Below are 19774 nucleotides of genomic sequence, written 5' to 3'. Positions count from 1 at the left end.
CCAAGCCAGAGAAGGTTTCTAGTGAGACTTGAACATCTTTGAGGGCGTCATTGATGCTGAAGGGTACGTACACTTTTTCGGGATGGAAAGGGGTCCCAGTTATGCTCGTTTATTGAGCATGACGGCGCCAACCCACCCTCTGCAGGTGTTTCAACAGCATGGCAGACCTGTCCACGAAAAGTGCAGTGGTAAACGCTCCTGTCCCAAATATTTTTGGAACCATACTGAAGGCACTGATTTAAAACCAGTTCAAATATCAAAGACAAAACTCTCATTTGATCAGAAATAAAACATCAAACACGTGGTTTCTTCTGTTCTTTTTTAAATTATAGATCAAAGCAAAGTTATAAATCAGTGTTTCCTGTTTTTATCATTCACATCCTGTCCCAACTTTTTTTGATTACAGGTTTGTATTTATTAATAACGTATTAACACATTTATTTATAACTAACACCAGGGTGGAGTGGGTCCGGCTCCTGGAGACCGCGTGGACCGCGACTATCTGATTTAATCGTGTCCGTCCATCCCGCGGCTGGAATCATTAATCATGTATAAATATTCTCTCGGTCTGATCCTGTACGTATTTATTATAACGATCGTTTTATTACTGCTGCTGTATCTGATTTATAATCAATAAATGTTCAATAAACTTCAGCTCTCTGGTTCCTCTCTCTCTCTCTTATGGTTCTTCAGGTCCGTGCTGGTGCTCCTAAATTTAACCTCACGATTTTACTGCGATCATGTGACGCAGAGTTCTTCTGGAACCTGGAGGAGCTAGTGAAGGTTAGAGAAGGGCTGCAGATGTTCTGAATGTACCAGATGTGGAACACGGCTGATCTGCAGTAGTTTTAAAGATTTTAGGATCGTAAACGGTCTGTTCTGGTTGTGAAGGTCCTTTGGGAGGTGTTAAAAGTTTTAGAATGGGTTGTAAATGGTTCTTAAATGGTTAAGAAGGTTCCTGAGCGGTAATAAAGGTTCTAGAAGGGGTTCCAAATGATTTTGAATGGCTGTAAAAATTCTTGGATGGTTTTAAGGGTTCTAAAATGGGTGTAACTGGAATTGTTGTGTGAATTGTGAGTTGCAAACATTCTATGCTGTGATGTAAATGTATAATGTGGTTGATCTCGAGTGGTTGTGAAGGTTCTAGAGTGGATTGGGAATGGTTGTGAAGGTTCTAGAATGCGTGTGAATGGTCTTGTTTAGGCATGAAGGTTCTAAAGGGGTCGTACTTGTTCTACAATCCTGAGAGGAACCTTGAGTTGCGTTGCACAATGATTTATGAAGCTTCTAGAATGAGTTGTGGTGGTTCCGTTGTGCATTGTGATGTTGTAGCACAGGCGGTGTTCCGAGTGTTCCCGGCGTGGGCAGACGGGTACAGAACATGTAGAACAGGGGGAGAATAATCCAGGAGGAATAAAAGAGGTTCTGAGGTGCAGGAGGAAGATAATTTATTGGAGAGTGAAACACCACATCAATAATCAACAACAGCAATACAAAATAAAAACATCCTGGACAAAACCACGGTCGCCACGGTGACGTCACCCAGCTGATTGATAGCAGATGCTGCTTTTTGATTGGACGACAGTATGACTGTCATAATTATGAGAGTCACTGCTCCCGATAATTACTGCTCACATTAATAACAGCCTCATTATCACGGAGTAATAAAATAATTACAGCTTCATCATAACGGTTCATTAACCACTAATTAACCAGGACACGCGGAACAGCCAGAACACGGAACAGCCGGAACATCCTCATCATCACGGAACAGCCAGAACACGGAACAGCCGGAACATCCTCATCATCACGGATATAGACTGGTATAGATCGGTATAGATGCAGAGACCTGGAACGTCCACCAAGCTCGTGGTCAGGTGTCCACAAATTGCTCCACAGCATTAGAGTTCCTCAACAGGTTCCACGATAATTCCAGGTTCTAGAAGAACGTGTGAAGATGGTCAGGGTTCCAAACATGTAGAGGTTCAGAACTTTATGGAAGGGCATCAGAACGGTGCTGAAGACTGGTTGTTTTCTGACCTGGTAGATGTTCTTTAAAATACAAAACAGGGCCAAAAGTATGTGGACACACATTGAGAATGGGTTCTGTATGATTTAGGTTCTAAAAAGGGTCCCGGACTTTCTGGAAGGGCATTAGAATAAGGTTCTAGAAAGGTGCTGAAGACCCCAGAGGGACGTGGAACACCTTCTGATTGTTCTGTGATGAGTTGAGAACAGGTTCTGTATGCTTTAGGTTCTACAACGAGTTCTGTGTTTTTTGGAAGCTCTAGACGTTCTACAGTGGCAGGAGAACGGTGTGCAGCAGGGTTCTAATTTCTGGACTCCAGTGCTGGAGGTCTGACGTTCTGCACAGTCTGATGAAGATCAGAACCCTCTGAGATAAAGAATGCTCAGGACGGTGGTGAGGAGTCGTGATGGTTCTAGAAGGAGTCGTGAGGGTTTCATGGCGTGAGGAGGGAGTGCAGGTTCTAGAAGGGGTTCTCGATGTTCCACACGTCGCCGCTGAGGGCGTTGGCCGCGCCCTGTAGCGTCCAGGTGAAGAGGGCGAGCTGGCGGCGGAACCGAGCCTCCTGGAACTGTCGGGGGTCGGAGCGGAGCTTAGAGAGGTGCTCAGTGAGCGCGCTCAGTGTGTGCTCGCCACGCCCGTGCAGCACGTGACGGAACGGAGTCTCGACCACCGACACGTACTGCGACAGGAAGTAGTACTCCACCTGCACACACACACACACACACACACACAGAAACAATAACAAACAATGTGTGTGAGAGAGTGTGTGTGTCTGTGGATGTGTGTGTGTGTGTGTGTGTGTGTGTGTGTGTGTACCCTCATCAGACGGGTGTTGTACAGGCGGCTCATCCTCTCGTCCTGTATGTCGGTGTTCTTTATGGCCTCCTGTAGTGTTTTGGCTGCACGACTGTAATCACCCCGCGCACTGTAAACCCACTGTGGGGACAAACCACGCGCCTGACACACACACACACACACACACACACACACACACACACAAAGACACATACATTTACAAACGCCACTACATTCTGACTATAACAGTGTACACTTACCTCCTAAGAGAAGTGTGGGTGAGTGTGGGAGCAGTGCTGCTGTAGTGTGTGTGTGTGTGTGTGTGTGTGTGTGTGAGTGTGTGTGAGTGTGTGTGAGTGTGTGTGTGTGAGTGTGTGTGTGTGTGTGTGTGTGTGTGTGTGTGTGTGTGTGTGTGTGTGTGTACCTGGAGCTCTACACTGAGCTGGTTGAGGAGGGAGCTGAGTGTGAGGGCGGTGCTGCTGTAGTGTGAGATGTCGAGTGGCAGAATTTGGTCGTGTGCCAGTCTCAGTACCATCAGACCCACCAGCTCTGCCACCGCCCGGCCCACCACACACACCCGACCCTGCAGCAGCTCCTGCAGCCGGGAGGCGCTGTCCATCTGTGTGTTCACGAACGGGTACACACGGCCCTCCTGATATACACACACACACACACACACACACACACACACACACACACACACACACACACGTCAATATAGCCATCAGTGTTCTGAGAGGTTCTAATAAACTAGAAACATTATTTATCCATGTTTGAGAATGAATGTAGGCGCCCCCTAGCAGACACAACCGGCAGTGCAGACAGAGCAGCAGACAAAAAAAATCGGCCACTAGTCTGCTGGGTGGGAAAAGACGGGACTAAAAAGTGGGCGGGGTCTTTGAGGCTGTGTAGGGACCCTGGTTAGTACTGACGTGGAGGAACGTGGAGATCAACGCGTACACCATACACCATCAGGGTCTCCAGCAAGAGTAAGAGTAAGAGGAACTGGCTAAGACTAAATGCTAATGACTAAACTGGGAGACACAGTTGCTGAAATAAAAATGTAAACGTTCAGGGTTCTTCTAGAGGTTCAAACAGTGAAGGGCCACCAGTGACAATCTGGCAGTGGCGGGGCTTGAACCAGCGACCTTCTGATTACTAGTCCAGAACCTTAACCACTGAGGTACAACTACCCTTGATCTAGAGTTTGTTGTAGCTTTTTCTGGGTTGTAAAGATGTGTGTGTGCGTGTGTGTGTGTGTGTAGTACCTCATGAAAGCGAATCTCCATGGCCGGAACCCCACCGAACGCCGTGAAACTGTACGCACCGCTGTTCAGATACAACGGCTTGACTCTGTAACACACACACACACACACACACACACACACACACACACACACACACACACACACACACACACACACATACACACACACACACACGATGACGTGATGGTAACTATAAGATATTAAATACGAATCTGATCTGTTTACACTCACATTCTGCTCCTCCAGCCACCCTGAGCTTCAGCCAGAGACAGAATGGACTGGCCTGTGTGTTTCGGGTGGTCCACCTGCGCGCACGCACACACACACACACACACACACACAGCAGTTACAACTACAGACCACCACCATGAACACACCAGCAGTTTTTATTTCTTTTACAGGAGGAGACCCTCTGGCTCTTGGTGTTGTGAATCATCAAGATGCCGTCTATATATTTTTGACCCAGCGGGTAACAGAAAACCCACTTTTATTTATTACTGTTATTATTTTTGTAAGTATTTGCACCCACGTGTGTGTGTGTGTGTGAACGTTTGTGGCACAGTGGTAAATTACACTAGACCACTGCTGCTGGGATCCAGGGTTCCAATCCCCAGCAGTGCTATCTGCCGGTCAGGCGTCTACATACAGACATGATTGGATGAGGCCCTGTGACGTGTGCCCAGAGATTCAGACGAGGTCTAACCCACTGTGACCCTGACCAGGATAAAGTGGCGGTAATAACATGAACATGAGATGAAATGAAGAAACGAAACTAAAGAACAAAGACACACAAACTTGTTTGACGGCTCCCTCGATGAGGTCGGCGAGTAAAGGACTCGTGTAGACGGAGAGGGCGTCGTCACCTACACACACACACACACACACACACACACACACACACACACACACACACTTATCAGATACGAGTATTTCCTTTACAGCCAGGTGTGATTGTGTGTGAGCTTTACCCATGACCGCCTGGTCCAGACTGAAGTAAGCCACGGCCTTCAGGTGCAGCATGGACAGGTAACCCTGCGTGAGGAGCCACAGTAACGGATCATTAGGACTGTAAAGAACCACCCGGTCTCACCCCTGCTGCCCCCTACACACTCTTACCTCCAACCACTCGGTGGCGCCAACGTTCCCAAAGTCTCCGGCGTCCCAGCTCACAAACAGGAGGCTACGCCTGGGAGAAAATCCTGCAGATACACACACACCAGCTCAGCACCACACACACACTGTGTGTATATAACCATGTGTGTGTGTGTGTGTGTGTGTGTGTGTGCGTGTGTGTGTGTGTGTGTGCGTACCGTTCTGAACCATGGTACTGAAGGTACGAGCCAGTTCCAGCAGGATCGCTGTTCCCACACCGGACTTCACAGCACCAGGACCCCACGAGTCCCTCTGAGCCCCCATGATTATATACTGATCTACAGACAGAGAACAGAAACCTGAGTAACAGCACTGACCTACAGTAACAGTACTGATCTACAGTAACAGCACTGACCTACAGTAACAGTAACAGTACTGATCTACAGTAACAGCACTGACCTACAGTAACAGTAACAGTACTGATCTACAGTAACAGCACTGACCTACAGTAACAGTAACAGAACTGATCTACAGTAACAGCACTGACCTACAGTAACAGTAACAGTACTGATCTACAGTAACAGCACTGACCTACAGTAACAGTAACAGTACTGATCTACAGTAACAGCACTGACCTACAGTAACAGTAACAGTACTGATCTACAGTAACAGCACTGACCTACAGTAACAGCACTGACCTACAGTAACAGTACTGATCTACAGTAACAGTACTGATCTACAGTAACAGCAATGACCTACAGTAACAGTAACAGTACTGATCTACAGTAACAGCACTGACCTACAGTAACAGTAACAGTACTGATCTACAGTAACAGCACTGACCTACAGTAACAGCACTGACCTACAGTAACAGTACTGATCTACAGTAACAGTAACAGTACTGATCTACAGTAACAGCAATGACCTACAGTAACAGTAACAGCACTGATCTACAGTAACAGCACTGACCTACAGTACCAGTAACAGTACTGATCTACAGTAACAGCACTGACCTACAGTAACAGTAACAGTACTGATCTACAGTAACAGCACTGACCTACAGTAACAGTAACAGTACTGATCTACAGTAACAGCACTGACCTACAGTAACAGTAACAGTACTGATCTACAGTAACAGCACTGACCTACAGTAACAGTACTGATCTACAGTAACAGCACTGACCTACAGTAACAGTACTGATCTACAGTAACAGCACTGACCTACAGTAACAGCACTGACCTACAGTAACAGTACTGATCTACAGTAACAGCACTGACCTACAGTAACAGTACTGATCTACAGTAACAGCAATGACCTACAGTAACAGTAACAGTACTGATCTACAGTAACAGCACTGACCTACAGTAACAGTAACAGTACTGATCTACAGTAACAGCACTGACCTACAGTAACAGCACTGACCTACAGTAACAGTACTGATCTACAGTAACAGTAACAGTACTGATCTACAGTAACAGCAATGACCTACAGTAACAGTAACAGCACTGATCTACAGTAACAGCACTGACCTACAGTACCAGTAACAGTACTGATCTACAGTAACAGCACTGACCTACAGTAACAGTAACAGTACTGATCTACAGTAACAGCACTGACCTACAGTAACAGTAACAGTACTGATCTACAGTAACAGCACTGACCTACAGTAACAGTAACAGTACTGATCTACAGTAACAGCACTGACCTACAGTAACAGTACTGATCTACAGTAACAGCACTGACCTACAGTAACAGTACTGATCTACAGTAACAGCACTGACCTACAGTAACAGCACTGACCTACAGTAACAGTACTGATCTACAGTAACAGCACTGACCTACAGTAACAGCACTGACCTACAGTAACAGCACTGACCTACAGTAACAGCACTGACCTACAGTAACAGTAACAGTACTGACCTACAGTAACAGCACTGACCTACAGTAACAGCACTGATCTACAGTAACAGCACTGACCCACACTGACCCACAGTAACAGTAACAGTACTGATCTACAGTAACAGCACTGACCTACAGTAACAGCACTGACCCACACTGACCCACAGTAACAGTAACAGTACTGATCTACAGTAACAACACTGACCTACAGTAACAGCACTGACCTACAGTAACAGTACTGACCTACAGTAACAGCACTGACCCACACTGACCCACAGTAACAGTACTGATCTACAGTAACAGTACTGACCTACAGTAACAGTACTGACCTACAGTAACAGCACTGACCTACAGTAACAGTACTGACCTACAGTAACAGTACTGACCTACAGTAACAGTACTGACCCACAGTAACAGTACTGATCTACAGTAACAACACTCACCTACAGTAACAGCACTGACCTACAGTAACAGTACTGACCTACAGTAACAGTACTGACCTACAGTAACAGTACTGATCTACAGTAACAACACTCACCTACAGTAACAGCACTGACCTACAGTAACAGTACTGACCTACAGTAACAGTACTCACCTACAGTAACAGCACTGACCTACAGTAACAGTACTGGTCTACAGTAACAGCACTGACCTACAGTAACAGTACTGATCTACAGTAACAGCACTCACCTACAGTAACAGTACTGATCTACAGTAACAGTACTGATCTACAGTAACAGCACTGACCTACAGTAACAGTACTGACCTACAGTAACAGCACTGACCCACACTGACCCACAGTAACAGTACTGATCTACAGTAACAGTACTGACCTACAGTAACAGTACTGACCTACAGTAACAGTACTGACCTACAGTAACAGTACTGATCTACAGTAACAACACTCACCTACAGTAACAGCACTGACCTACAGTAACAGTACTGACCTACAGTAACAGTACTCACCTACAGTAACAGCACTGACCTACAGTAACAGTACTGATCTACAGTAACAACACTCACCTACGGTAACAGCACTTACCTACAGTATCAGTACTGACATGAATTTGGAACACTCACCCGGTTCCACTTTACCCTCGATGGAGGCGAAGATGTTGTTTAGGAGGACGGAGGTGAGACTGTTATAGACGGCCATCTTTACCTGACGCCCGTCTGAAGTAGCAAACTCAGGACCCAGAACACACTGAACATACGGGAGACGCCCGCTCCACCCGCGGGGGCACGCCACGCCCGACAGCTGACTGTGGGGGGTAAGAGGGTACAGATGGATGAGCAGGAGTGAACATGAGGGAAAATAAAGAACCTCAGTGCACCTGAACCAGGTGGGCGGGGCTACCTGAGCAGTTTGGCAGCCACATTAGCGCTGATTGGCTGAGCTGGGATGATTGGCAGGCCGGAGGACTGAGTGGGAGGGTACTGGGTGTGGTTAAAGGACGGGAAACCAGGGGTGAACGGATCACCTGAACCCAGGTGTACCTACACACACACACACACACACACACACACACACACACACACACACACACTCACTTTATGAATATTTTGCTTTGATGTTATTGGTAAAAGCAAGTCAGTGTGAATATATTAATAAGTGGGTGTGGTCTAAAATACTTAATAGAAGTGGGTGTGGTCTAAGAAAATGATAATAGTGGGTGTGGTCTGAGAGAATGAATATTAGTGGTCATGGTCTAAAAGATTAATAGAAGTGGGTGTGGTCTAAAAGAATAATGAAAGTGGGTGTGGTCCAAGAGAATAATGAATAAATAAAGTGGGTGTGGTCTAAGAGAATAAGGAAAGTGGGTGTGGTCTACAAGCTTAATAAAGTGGGTGTGGTCTTAAAGAATAAGGAAAGTGGGTGCGGTCTACAAGCTTAGTAAAGTGGGTGTGGTCTACAAGCTTAATAAAGTGGGTGTGGCCTTAGAGAATAAGGAAAGTGGGTGTGGTCTACAAGCTTAATAAAGTGGGTGTGGTCTAAAAGAATAAGGAAAGTGGGTGTGGTCTACAAGCTTAATAAAGTGGGTGTGGCCTTAGAGAATAAGGAAAGTGGGTGTGGTCTACAAGCTTAGTAAAGTGGGTGTGGTCTGAGATAATAAGGAAAGTGGGTGTGGTCTACAAGCTTAGTAAAGTGGGTGTGGTCTACAAGCTTAATAAAGTGGGTGTGGTCTAAAAGAATAAGGAAAGTGGGTGCGGTCTACAAGCTTAATAAAGTGGGTGTGGCCTTAGAGAATAGGAAAGTGGGTGTGGTCTACAAGCTTAATAAAGTGGGTGTGGTCTAAAAGAATAAGGAAAGTGGGTGTGGTCTACAAGCTTAGTAAAGTGGGTGTGGTCTGAGATAATAAGGAAAGTGGGTGTGGTCTACAAGCTTAGTAAAGTGGGTGTGGTCTGAGATAAGGAAAGTGGGTGTGGTCTACAAGCTTAGTAAAGTGGGTGTGGTCTGAGATAATAAGGAAAGTGGGTGTGGTCTACAAGCTTAGTAAAGTGGGTGTGGTCTGAGATAATAAGGAAAGTGGGTGTGGTCTACAAGCTTAGGAAAGTGGGTGTGGTCTGAGAGAAAGGTACCCGTACATGTTCAGAGATGGCGGCGTTGCTATGGAGACCGAGTCGCCGCGGATCCTGCGGGATGTCGGCTGGGTCCGGGTAAATGAGGACGCCCACAAGCCCCGCCTCCTGCGCGAGCCACACCTTTTCTGCGAAGCTCACGCCCCCTCCAACCCTGGTTATGGCGATATTCCCATTCAGGGCCACGCCCATCTCCTTCAGCTGACTGAAGTCCTCCTGACGGGCGTAATTGACGTAGACCACGCCCCCCTAAATACACACACACACACACACACACACGTAAACACAGAAATATCCAGAACTGTTCGTTGATGTTGTTGCTATGATATCTCCATGGTTACCGTGGCAGTTCCGGTGGCGCTGTAGGCGCAGTAATCAGCACCGTCTAACGGTATCTCCTCAAGCTCCGCCCCCTCCGCATCGACCAACCACAGAGCGTTCCTCTGGGTCCTAAAACACACCACACACAGTTTAGAAGGCAGCTCTATTATACTCTATTACACTCTATATGATTTATTACTGAAGAGTCTGTGGCCCCGTGTTTGCTTGTTTCACTTTTCAGGGCCCCTGCAGTAGAGCCACCTGCAGTTGGACACTAGGGGGCGACATGGAGCCCACACGATCTCACACACACACACACACACCTGGAGGGGAACTGCAGCGAGGCGTAGTGCGAGTCGGTCCACGTGTGGTCCATGTGAAGCTGCTGGAAGGTCTGCAGGATCTCGGTGGCTAAAGCGTTTCCCTCCGACGACCCGGGCGGGTGAGACGACCTGCTGACCCGCCTGAGACGAGACGAGAAACATCATCACACCAAACACCGGGGGTCAGAACATCAACAAATAATCCAGCATGTGTGAGCTCTGACCGGACTGTGCTCTCTATCTTCTCCTCCTTCAGGTACTTCTTCAGCATGTCCCTCAGCTCCCCCAAATACATGGTGCCCCTCTCTGGAGGATGGTCGGGTCCGGCGGTGTCCTCGATGGGTACCAGGTCTCCCTCGTCCTTACAGGGGCGGCACGTTCCTCTGAACGATACGTAACCCAGGAGGAACGCTGTGGAAGCCAACACATACAGAACATCTAGTGTGGTCTGATAAGGTTAATAACAGTGGGTGTGGTCTAATATAATTAAGTGGGCGTGGCCTGGGAGAATTAATAACAGATAACTGATAATTAATAACAGTGGGTGTGGTCTAAGATAAGATAAAGTAACCATTGGCATTCCGATTCATCCCAAAGTTGTACAGTGAGGTTTAGGACAGAACGCTGCCCAGGTCACTGGAGTTCATAAAGAACCTGAACTGAATAATTAAAGTGGTGTCCACATACTTTTGGCCCTCGTGTGTGTGTGATGTGTGATGTGTGTTGTGTGTTGTGTGATGTGTGATGTGTGATGTGTGTGTGTGATGTGTGATGTGTGATGTGTGTGTGTGATGTGTGTGTGTGATGTGTGTGTGTGATGTGTGTGTGTGATGTGTGTGTGTGATGTGTGTGTGTGATGTGTGTGTGTGTGTGTGTGTGTGCGGTGTGATGTGTGTGTGTGTGATGTGTGATGTGTGTGTGATGTGTGTGTGTGTGTGTGTGTGTGATGTGTGTGTGTGATGTGTGATGTGTGTGTGTGCGATGTGTGTGTGTGTGTGTGATGTGTGTGTGTGTGTGTGTGCGATGTGTGTGATGTGTGTGTGTGATGTATGTGTGTGTGTGTGTGCGCGATGTGTGTGTGCGGTGCGATGTGTGTGTGTGATGTGTGTGTGTGATGTGTGTGATGTGTGTGTGTGATGTGTGTGTGTGTGTGTGTGCGATGTGTGTGTGTGTGTGTGTGCGATGTGTGTGTGCGGTGTGATGTGTGTGTGTGATGTGTGATGTGTGTGTGTGATGTGTGTGTGTGATGTGTGTGTGTGATGTGTGTGATGTGTGTGTGTGATGTGTGTGTGTGTGTGTGTGTGCGATGTGTGTGTGCGGTGTGATGTGTGTGTGTGATGTGTGTGTGTGTGATGTGTGTGTGTGATGTGTGTGTGTGTGATGTGTGTGTGTGCGATGTGTGTGTGTGTGTGTGCGATGTGTGTGTGTGTGTGTGCGATGTGTGTGTGTGTGTGTGCGATGTGTGTGTGCGATGTGTGTGTGTGATGTGTGTGTGTGATGTGTGTGTGTGATGTGTGTGTGTGATGTGTGATGTGTGTGTGTGCGATGTGTGTGTGCGGTGTGATGTGTGTGTGTGATGTGTGATGTGTGTGTGTGTGATGTGTGTGTGTGTGTGATGTGTGTGTGTGTGTGATGTGTGATGTGTGTGATGTGGTGTGTGATGTGATGTGTGATGTGTGTGTGTGTGATGTGTGTGTGTGTGATGTGGTGTGTGATGTGATGTGTGATGTGTGTGTGTGTGATGTGTGTGTGTGATGTGTGTGTGTGTGTGTGATGTGTGTGATGTGTGTGATGTGTGTGTGATGTGTGTGATGTGTGATGTGTGTGTGTGTGATGTGTGTGTGTGTGTGATGTGTGTGTGTGTGTGATGTGTGTGTGTGTGATGTGTGTGTGTGCGATGTGTGTGTGTGTGTGTGCGATGTGTGTGTGTGTGTGTGCGATGTGTGTGTGTGTGTGTGCGATGTGTGTGTGTGATGTGTGTGTGTGATGTGTGTGTGTGATGTGTGTGTGTGATGTGTGTGTGTGATGTGTGATGTGTGTGTGTGCGATGTGTGTGTGCGGTGTGATGTGTGTGTGTGATGTGTGATGTGTGTGTGTGTGATGTGTGTGTGTGTGTGATGTGTGTGTGTGTGTGATGTGTGATGTGTGTGTGTGTGATGTGTGTGTGTGTGATGTGGTGTGTGATGTGATGTGTGTGTGTGTGTGTGTGTGATGTGTGTGTGTGTGTGTGATGTGTGTGATGTGTGTGATGTGTGTGTGATGTGTGTGATGTGTGTGTGTGTGTGATGTGTGTGTGTGTGATGTGTGTGTGTGTGATGTGTGATGTGTGTGTGTGTGATGTGTGTGTGTGTGTGTGATGTGTGTGATGTGTGTGATGTGTGTGATGTGTGATGTGTGTGTGTGTGATGTGTGTGTGTGTGTGATGTGTGTGTGTGTGATGTGTGTGTGATGTGTGTGTGTGTGTGATGTGTGTGTGTGTGATGTGTGTGTGTGTGATGTGTGTGTGTGATGTGTGTGTGTGTGTGATGTGTGTGTGTGATGTGTGTGTGTGTGTGTGATGTGTGTGATGTGTGTGTGTGTGTGATGTGTGTGTGTGATGTGTGTGTGTGATGTGTGTGTGTGATGTGTGATGTGTGTGATGTGTGTGTGTGTGTGATGTGTGTGTGTGATGTGTGTGTGTGATGTGTGTGTGTGTGTGTGATGTGTGTGTGTGATGTGTGTGTGTGATGTGTGTGTGTGATGTGTGTGTGTGTGTGATGTGTGTGTGTGGTGTGTGGTGTGTGTGTGTGATGTGTGGTGTGTGTGTGTGTGTGTGTGTGTGTGATGTGTGTGTGTGATGTGTGTGTGTGTGTGTGTGTGATGTGTGTGTGTGATGTGTGTGTGTGATGTGTGTGTGTGATGTGTGTGTGTGTGTGTGATGTGTGTGTGTGATGTGTGTGTGTGTGTGATGTGTGTGTGTGTGTGATGTGTGTGTGTGTGTGATGTGTGTGTGTGTGTGTGTGTGTGTGTGTGTGTGATGTGTGTGTGTGTGTGATGTGTGTGATGTGTGTGTGTGTGTGTGTGTGATGTGTGTGATGTGTGTGTGTGATGTGTGTGTGTGATGTGTGTGTGTGATGTGTGTGATGTGTGTGTGTGTGTGTGTGTGATGTGTGTGTGTGTGTGTGTGTGTGTGATGTGTGTGTGTGATGTGTGTGTGTGATGTGTGTGTGTGATGTGTGTGTGTGATGTGTGTGTGTGTGTGATGTGTGTGTGTGATGTGTGATGTGTGTGTGTGTGTGATGTGTGTGTGTGTGTGTGATGTGTGTGTGTGATGTGTGTGATGTGTGTGTGTGATGTGTGTGTGTGATGTGTGTGTGTGTGTGTGATGTGTGTGTGTGTGTGTGTGTGATGTGTGTGTGTGATGTGTGTGTGTGATGTGTGATGTGTGTGTGTGTGTGTGTGTGATGTGTGTGTGTGTGTGTGTGTGATGTGTGTGTGTGATGTGTGTGTGTGATGTGTGTGTGTGATGTGTGATGTGTGTGTGTGTGTGATGTGTGTGTGTGATGTGTGTGTGTGATGTGTGATGTGTGTGTGTGTGTGATGTGTGTGTGTGTGTGATGTGTGTGTGTGATGTGTGTGTGTGATGTGTGTGTGTGATGTGTGATGTGTGTGTGTGTGTGATGTGTGTGTGTGATGTGTGTGTGTGATGTGTGATGTGTGTGTGTGTGTGATGTGTGTGTGTGTGTGTGATGTGTGATGTGTGTGTGTGTGTGATGTGTGTGTGTGTGTGTGTGTACCTGAGGTAAACACCAGCAGACCGGTCAGTGTGAGGTACACGGTGACCTTCCTTCGCTCAGCTCGTCGCTGTAACACCAGTGTTGTGATGTCATTACTCCTGCCCGCCTCCGAGCCCTCCTCCGATCCCGATTGGACGAGCTTCATCTCCACTTGAGCCACAGAGTCTCTGACCACGCCCATTTCATCCGCCGGGGCTCCACCTCCCGAAGGCTGAGAGAGATGAAGAGTGTACGGACGATGTAAACGAGCTCTGATCGTTAGCGCGGGTTTCAGTCAACACGAGGCAACTAACGAAGATCCTAGGATAAAAGGACAAACAGTGTGTGTGTGTGTATGTCTGTGTGTCTCTACCTGTGTGTGTGTTTGTGTGTATGTGTATGCCTGTGTGTGTGTGTGTTTGTGTGTCTCCACCTGTGTGTGTGTTTGTGTGTATGTGTATGCCTGTGTTTGTGTGTCTCCACCTGTGTGTGTGTGTGTGTTTGTGTGTATGTGTATGCCTGTGTTTGTGTGTCTCCACCTGTGTGTGTGTGTGTTTGTGTGTCTCCACCTGTGTGTGTGTGTGTTTGTGTGTATGTGTATGTCTGTGTTTGTGTGTCTCCACCTGTGTGTGTGTGTTTGTGTGTATGTGTATGTCTGTGTTTGTGTGTCTCCACCTGTGTGTGTGTGTGTTTGTGTGTCTCCACCTGTGTGTGTGTGTGTTTGTGTGTATGTGTATGTCTGTGTTTGTGTGTCTCCACCTGTGTGTGTGTGTTTGTGTGTATGTGTATGCCTGTGTTTGTGTGTCTCCACCTGTGTGTGTGTGTGTGTTTGTGTGTCTCCACCTGTGTGTGTGTGTGTTTGTGTGTATGTCTGTGTTTGTGTGTCTCCACCTGTGTGTGTGTGTTTGTGTGTATGTGTATGCCTGTGTTTGTGTGTCTCCACCTGTGTGTGTGTGTGTTTGTGTGTATGTGTATGCCTGTGTTTGTGTGTCTCCACCTGTGTGTGTGTGTTTTTGTGTATGTGTATGCCTGTGTTTGTGTGTCTCCACCTGTGTGTGTGTGTGTTTGTGTGTATGTGTATGTCTGTGTTTGTGTGTCTCCACCTGTGTGTGTGTGTTTTTGTGTATGTGTATGCCTGTGTTTGTGTGTCTCCACCTGTGTGTGTGTGTGTGTTTGTGTGTCTCCACCTGTGTGTGTGTGTGTTTGTGTGTATGTGTATGTCTGTGTTTGTGTGTCTCCACCTGTGTGTGTGTGTTTGTGTGTATGTGTATGCCTGTGTTTGTGTGTCTCCACCTGTGTGTGTGTGTGTGTTTGTGTGTATGTGTATGCCTGTGTTTGTGTGTCTCCACCTGTGTGTGTGTGTTTGTGTCTCCACCTGTGTGTGTGTGTGTTTGTGTGTCTCCACCTGTGTGTGTGTGTGTTTGTGTGTATGTGTATGTCTGTGTTTGTCTCCACCTGTGTGTGTGTGTGTGTTTGTGCGTATGTGTATGCCTGTGTTTGTGTGTCTCCACCTGTGTGTGTGTGTGTGTGTGTGTGTGTGTCTGTGTGTGTGTGTATGTGTATGCCTGTGTTTGTGTCTCCACCTGTGTGTGTCTCCACCTGTGTGTGTGTCTGTGTGTCTCCACCTGTGTGTGTGTGTGTTTGTGTGTATGTGTATGTCTGTGTTTGTGTGTCTCCACCTGTGTGTGTGTGTGTGTTTGTGTGTATGTGTATGCCTGTGTTTGTGTGTCTCCACCTGTGTGTGTGTGTGTTTGTGTCTCCACCTGTGTGTGTGTGTGTTTGTGTGTCTCCACCTGTGTGTGTGTGTGTGTTTGTGTGTATGTGTATGTCTGTGTTTGTCTCTACCTGTGTGTGTGTGTTTGTGTCTCCACCTGTGTGTGTGTGTGTTTGTGCGTATGTGTATGCCTGTGTTTGTGTGTCTCCACCTGTGTGTGTGTGTTTGTGTGTATGTGTATGTCTGTGTGTCTCCACCTGTGTGTGTGTGTGTGTTTGTGTGTATGTGTATGTCTGTGTTTGTCTCTACCTGTGTGTGTGTGTTTGTGTGTGTGTCTCTACATGTGTGTGTGTGTATGTTTGTGTGTGTGTGTCTCTACCTGTGTGTGTTTGTGTTTGTGTGTATGTCTGTGTTTGTGTCTCTACCTGTGTGTGTGTCTCTACGTGTGTGTGTGTATGTCTGTGTGTGTGTGTCTCTACGTGTGTGTGTGTCTCTACCTGTGTGTGTGTGTGTCTCTACGTGTGTGTGTGTGTGTGTCTGTGTGTGTTCTCACCGTTGTCAGAAGCCTCCGTACAGCCATCAACCTTCTGCCACCACTCAGTCTACACACACACACACACACACACACACACACACACACACACACATATTTATTACACACACTTGTGTTTGACATACACACTACATGGCCAAAACTATGTGGACACCTGAGCATGATCTTGTCATAATCATACACATCCACATCTGTGGGTGTAAATATTTTTTAGGATTTCGGAGTGTGTTTGTAGGAACTGGTGCCCACTCAGTCATGGACAGTGTGTGTGTGTGTGTGTTGCAGCAGATCAATAGAACCCCGGATCTGATGCAATAACAGCCCTGTGAGCAGCCAATCAGAGAGAGGGATGATGATGACATTTCTGGTGTCTGTGCTGTCCCTGAGCTTCTATCTCTATCTGTCATTTCCAGGAGACGCAGGAAAAGAGGGCAGAGGGAGAGATAAGGGCCCGAGCTGCCACGCCCTACTGCATCACCCAGAAATACAGGCCAAGAAGAGAGCCCGGGCCCTCGCACCCTTATAACAGGGTTATTAATAACCACAACCACAACCTTAACCCTCTCTCCCTTATAACAGGGTTATTAATAACCATAACCATAACCACAACCACAACCCTCTCTCCCTTATAACAGGGTTATTAATAACCACAACCATAACCACAACCACAACCCTCTCTCCCTTATAACAGGGTTATTAATAACCATAACCATAACCATAACCACAACCATAACCACAACCACAACCCTCTCTCCCTTATAACAGGGTTATTAATAACCATAACCATAACCACAACCATAACCACGACCACAACCTTAACCCTCTCTCCCTTATAACAGGGTTATTAATAACCACAACCATAACCACAACCACAACCTTAACCCTCTCTCCTTTATAACAGGGTTATTAATAACCACAACCATAACCACCTCTCCCTATCCTCTCTAAAACTAATAATAGGGTCACTAATAACCCTAACCCTCTCTCCCTAACTTCTATAACGATTATAATAGGGTTAGAGTTACCAATAACCATAGACCCTAACCCCAACCCTCTCTCCCTAACTTCTGTAAAGATTATGGTATCAATCAATCAATCAGAAACACACTCTGGTCTGGGTGCACTCAAAATCTTTTCCCCATTCTTTTGCACAGTCCCAATTTGGATATACTCGACTCCCGTGGACTCAGGAACGTCTGTGTGCCAATCACAGGCCTCGTCCACATATTAGAACAGGTCAGCATGTACAGGGTCCTCCAGCCTCATATCAGCACCTCCACCAGACAGTAGGAGGCGCTGTCAGATCTTCCCTCCTTCATACACACACACACACACACACACACACACACACACATATACCGCAGAAGAGCGGCTCCTGTTCTAGATGAAAGAGGATGATTGAGGTTCTCTGAAGTGACACTGGTCGTTGGGTAATAAGCACACAGTTACTTTTACCACTGGCATCGATCCATCTAACACACACACACACACGGTCAAGGCCACAGATCCCCTGCCCCCCCTCACACACACTCGTATACATGTAAATACAGAAATGTTCAATAGTACAGACGTCCTTCACTCCAAACCCTAAAGTTCAGATTCACTGGAATTAAAACCACCTGAGGGAGATTTGGGGTTTCTGTAGGAACCAGCGAGCGACCAACGTTCATAAGAACATGAAGAAATACATTCATCTCCACCTAAAAGCAGTTTTATTTACAAATCTAGATAGGTGAAGTTCAGTCTTTAGTTTTCAATCTCAGAATCTCACATTTCATCCAAATTATCCACATTATTTACATTATAGATGTTATAGATTTCCATCACACCTCCACCTGTGTTATCTCCTCTCAGGTTTCTGCAGCTTCAGGTAGAAGATAAACACTATAAACGTGAGGATTCGTGTTTCTGAACGGGACGATCATGAACCTCAGTGTTTCCCATCATTCCACATTACTGATCCCACCACACATCTGATCATCCAAACTGATCATACACACGAGTTCTGCTGTTTCAGCCACGCCCACTGCTGACAGGTGTATTAACTCAGTTACATTAATAATATGGTTCTAACTGTGGCAACAGGTTAAGGAAGGTCCAGTTTCCTGTTTCTTACTATCAACAGTACTGTCAGGGAAACCAGCGGTGTTACAATCAGTGTAACCATCATTGTTACTATCATTATAACAGTGTTACAACAGTGTAACCATCAACAATACTGTCAGGGAAACCAGGAGTGTTACAATTGGTCTAACTATCAGTGTAACTATCATTGTTACTATCATTATAACAATCAGTGCTACATCAGTGTAACCACCAGCAGTACTGTCAGAGAAACCAGCGGTGTTACAATCAGTGTAACTATTACTGTAACCATCAGTGTAACTATTACTGTAACCATCAGTGTAACTATTACTGTAACCATCAGTGTAACAGGGCTGGGCGTTATGGCGAGAAATGTGTATCACTGTATTTTTAGAATTCTGACGGTTTCTCTGGTACATGACAGTATGTTTTGTATGACCTTCATTTCAGAAACGGATCGCGTCTGATCTCTGGAATTCTGTCAGACTTTGATCTCTACACTTGGCAGAATTTCCAGAGTTCAGTCAGGTTTGTTTCCCGGCACTGATGTGAATGTTCAGTCCGGTAAACATGTTCTCCCTCCCTACAGTTCCACCTACTATCACTCCAGATCACCGTACGCTCACCAGGTTTAACAGTAGGTACAGTGTTGCTCTTTATGTAAAAGACAAAAATCAGTTTTATTGGGACCGACCAAACGTCCTCACAACGTCAAACCAGCGTGAAGATCAAAGATCTCCAAAACACAGACCGACCTCACAAACATTCACATTTTTATTAAAATAAAACTCCTAAACACTAGTATTTCTAAAATACCCCCAAAAAAAGAAATAAGGTGATAAATAATAAATAATAATAATAATAATAATAAACACTCACTCAGTAACGCTGCAGCGTGTTTCTCTGGTGTAACTGTCAGGACTCTATCAGCTCAGTCCTCACTAACTCCACCCCATCAAACCCCCTTCCAGCCCTCTCGCCAAAACGGGGGCGGAGGGAGGGGCGCAGAGGGACGGGCGCAGATCAACTACACCAAACCCGCTCTCCTCGATCTGCATCCAAATATTTGATTATATTTTACCATCCATTCCGGGTCCTCACCATAAAAACAGAACCCAAACCCAGTGCAGATCTACGTCCCAGTCTGCACTCCAGAGCTTCTACTCCTGAGAGGAGCCCCATGAAGGTGAATCATCCTGGAACATGAGGACATCATCTGAACAAGGTTTGCACCATAAGGTGCACCGGGACGGAACGATTTCACACAACCGGAGCTTCTGTCGACCTCCATCTTGTTTCTGTGACTGAAGGTTTGGAACATTTTTTATGTAAGTGTGAACCAGTGCAGTTACACTTCTG

At 46.5% G+C, this 19774-nt stretch overlaps 2 protein-coding genes across 3 annotated transcripts in view; both read right to left on the bottom strand.

The window, feature by feature from the left end:
- LOC134333832 (NLR family CARD domain-containing protein 3-like) overlaps positions 1–19774 on the bottom strand; it is a 560375-nt gene that overhangs the window by 475468 nt on the left and 65133 nt on the right. The gene's annotated exons all lie outside the window — the stretch shown is intronic.
- tfr2 (transferrin receptor 2) lies at positions 1432–19353 on the bottom strand. 2 transcript variants are annotated; one of them, XM_063015358.1, is made up of 18 exons: positions 19295–19353; positions 16331–16379; positions 14085–14295; positions 10533–10719; positions 10309–10449; positions 10006–10114; positions 9671–9913; positions 8442–8581; positions 8165–8346; positions 5403–5522; positions 5209–5291; positions 5061–5124; positions 4888–4955; positions 4324–4397; positions 4093–4177; positions 3249–3476; positions 2846–2986; positions 1432–2732 (listed from the first exon to the last, which is right to left on the bottom strand). In XM_063015358.1, the coding sequence occupies exons 2-18, from the start codon at positions 16355–16357 to the stop codon at positions 2490–2492; spliced, it is 2346 nt and encodes a 781-aa protein (XP_062871428.1). In that variant the 5' UTR covers positions 16358–16379; positions 19295–19353; the 3' UTR covers positions 1432–2489. The 2 variants fall into 2 exon arrangements, with proteins under 2 accessions (XP_062871428.1, XP_062871429.1); XM_063015359.1 differs by lacking the exon at positions 19295–19353 and having other exon boundaries at positions 14085–14384; positions 16331–16374.

The sequence above is a fragment of the Trichomycterus rosablanca genome, chromosome 19 (genome assembly GCF_030014385.1).
Source record: "Trichomycterus rosablanca isolate fTriRos1 chromosome 19, fTriRos1.hap1, whole genome shotgun sequence".
Classification (NCBI taxonomy): domain Eukaryota; kingdom Metazoa; phylum Chordata; class Actinopteri; order Siluriformes; family Trichomycteridae; genus Trichomycterus; species Trichomycterus rosablanca.
Note: the sequence above shows the minus strand (reverse complement) of the source record. Positions and strands in the feature narration are given on the sequence as shown.

Bases quoted from the DNA above. Each gene is read 5' to 3' on its own strand.
- tfr2 (XM_063015358.1), bottom strand. From the start codon at position 16,357: ATGGCTGTACGGAGGCTTCTGACAACG. The intron at 8,347-8,441 runs GTAGCCCCGCCC...TACCCCCCACAG, and splicing joins GTGGCTGCCAAACTGCTCAG to TCAGCTGTCGGGCGTGGCGT. The intron at 4,178-4,323 runs GTGAGTGTAAAC...TGTGTGTTACAG, and splicing joins GGTGGCTGGAGGAGCAGAAT to AGTCAAGCCGTTGTATCTGA.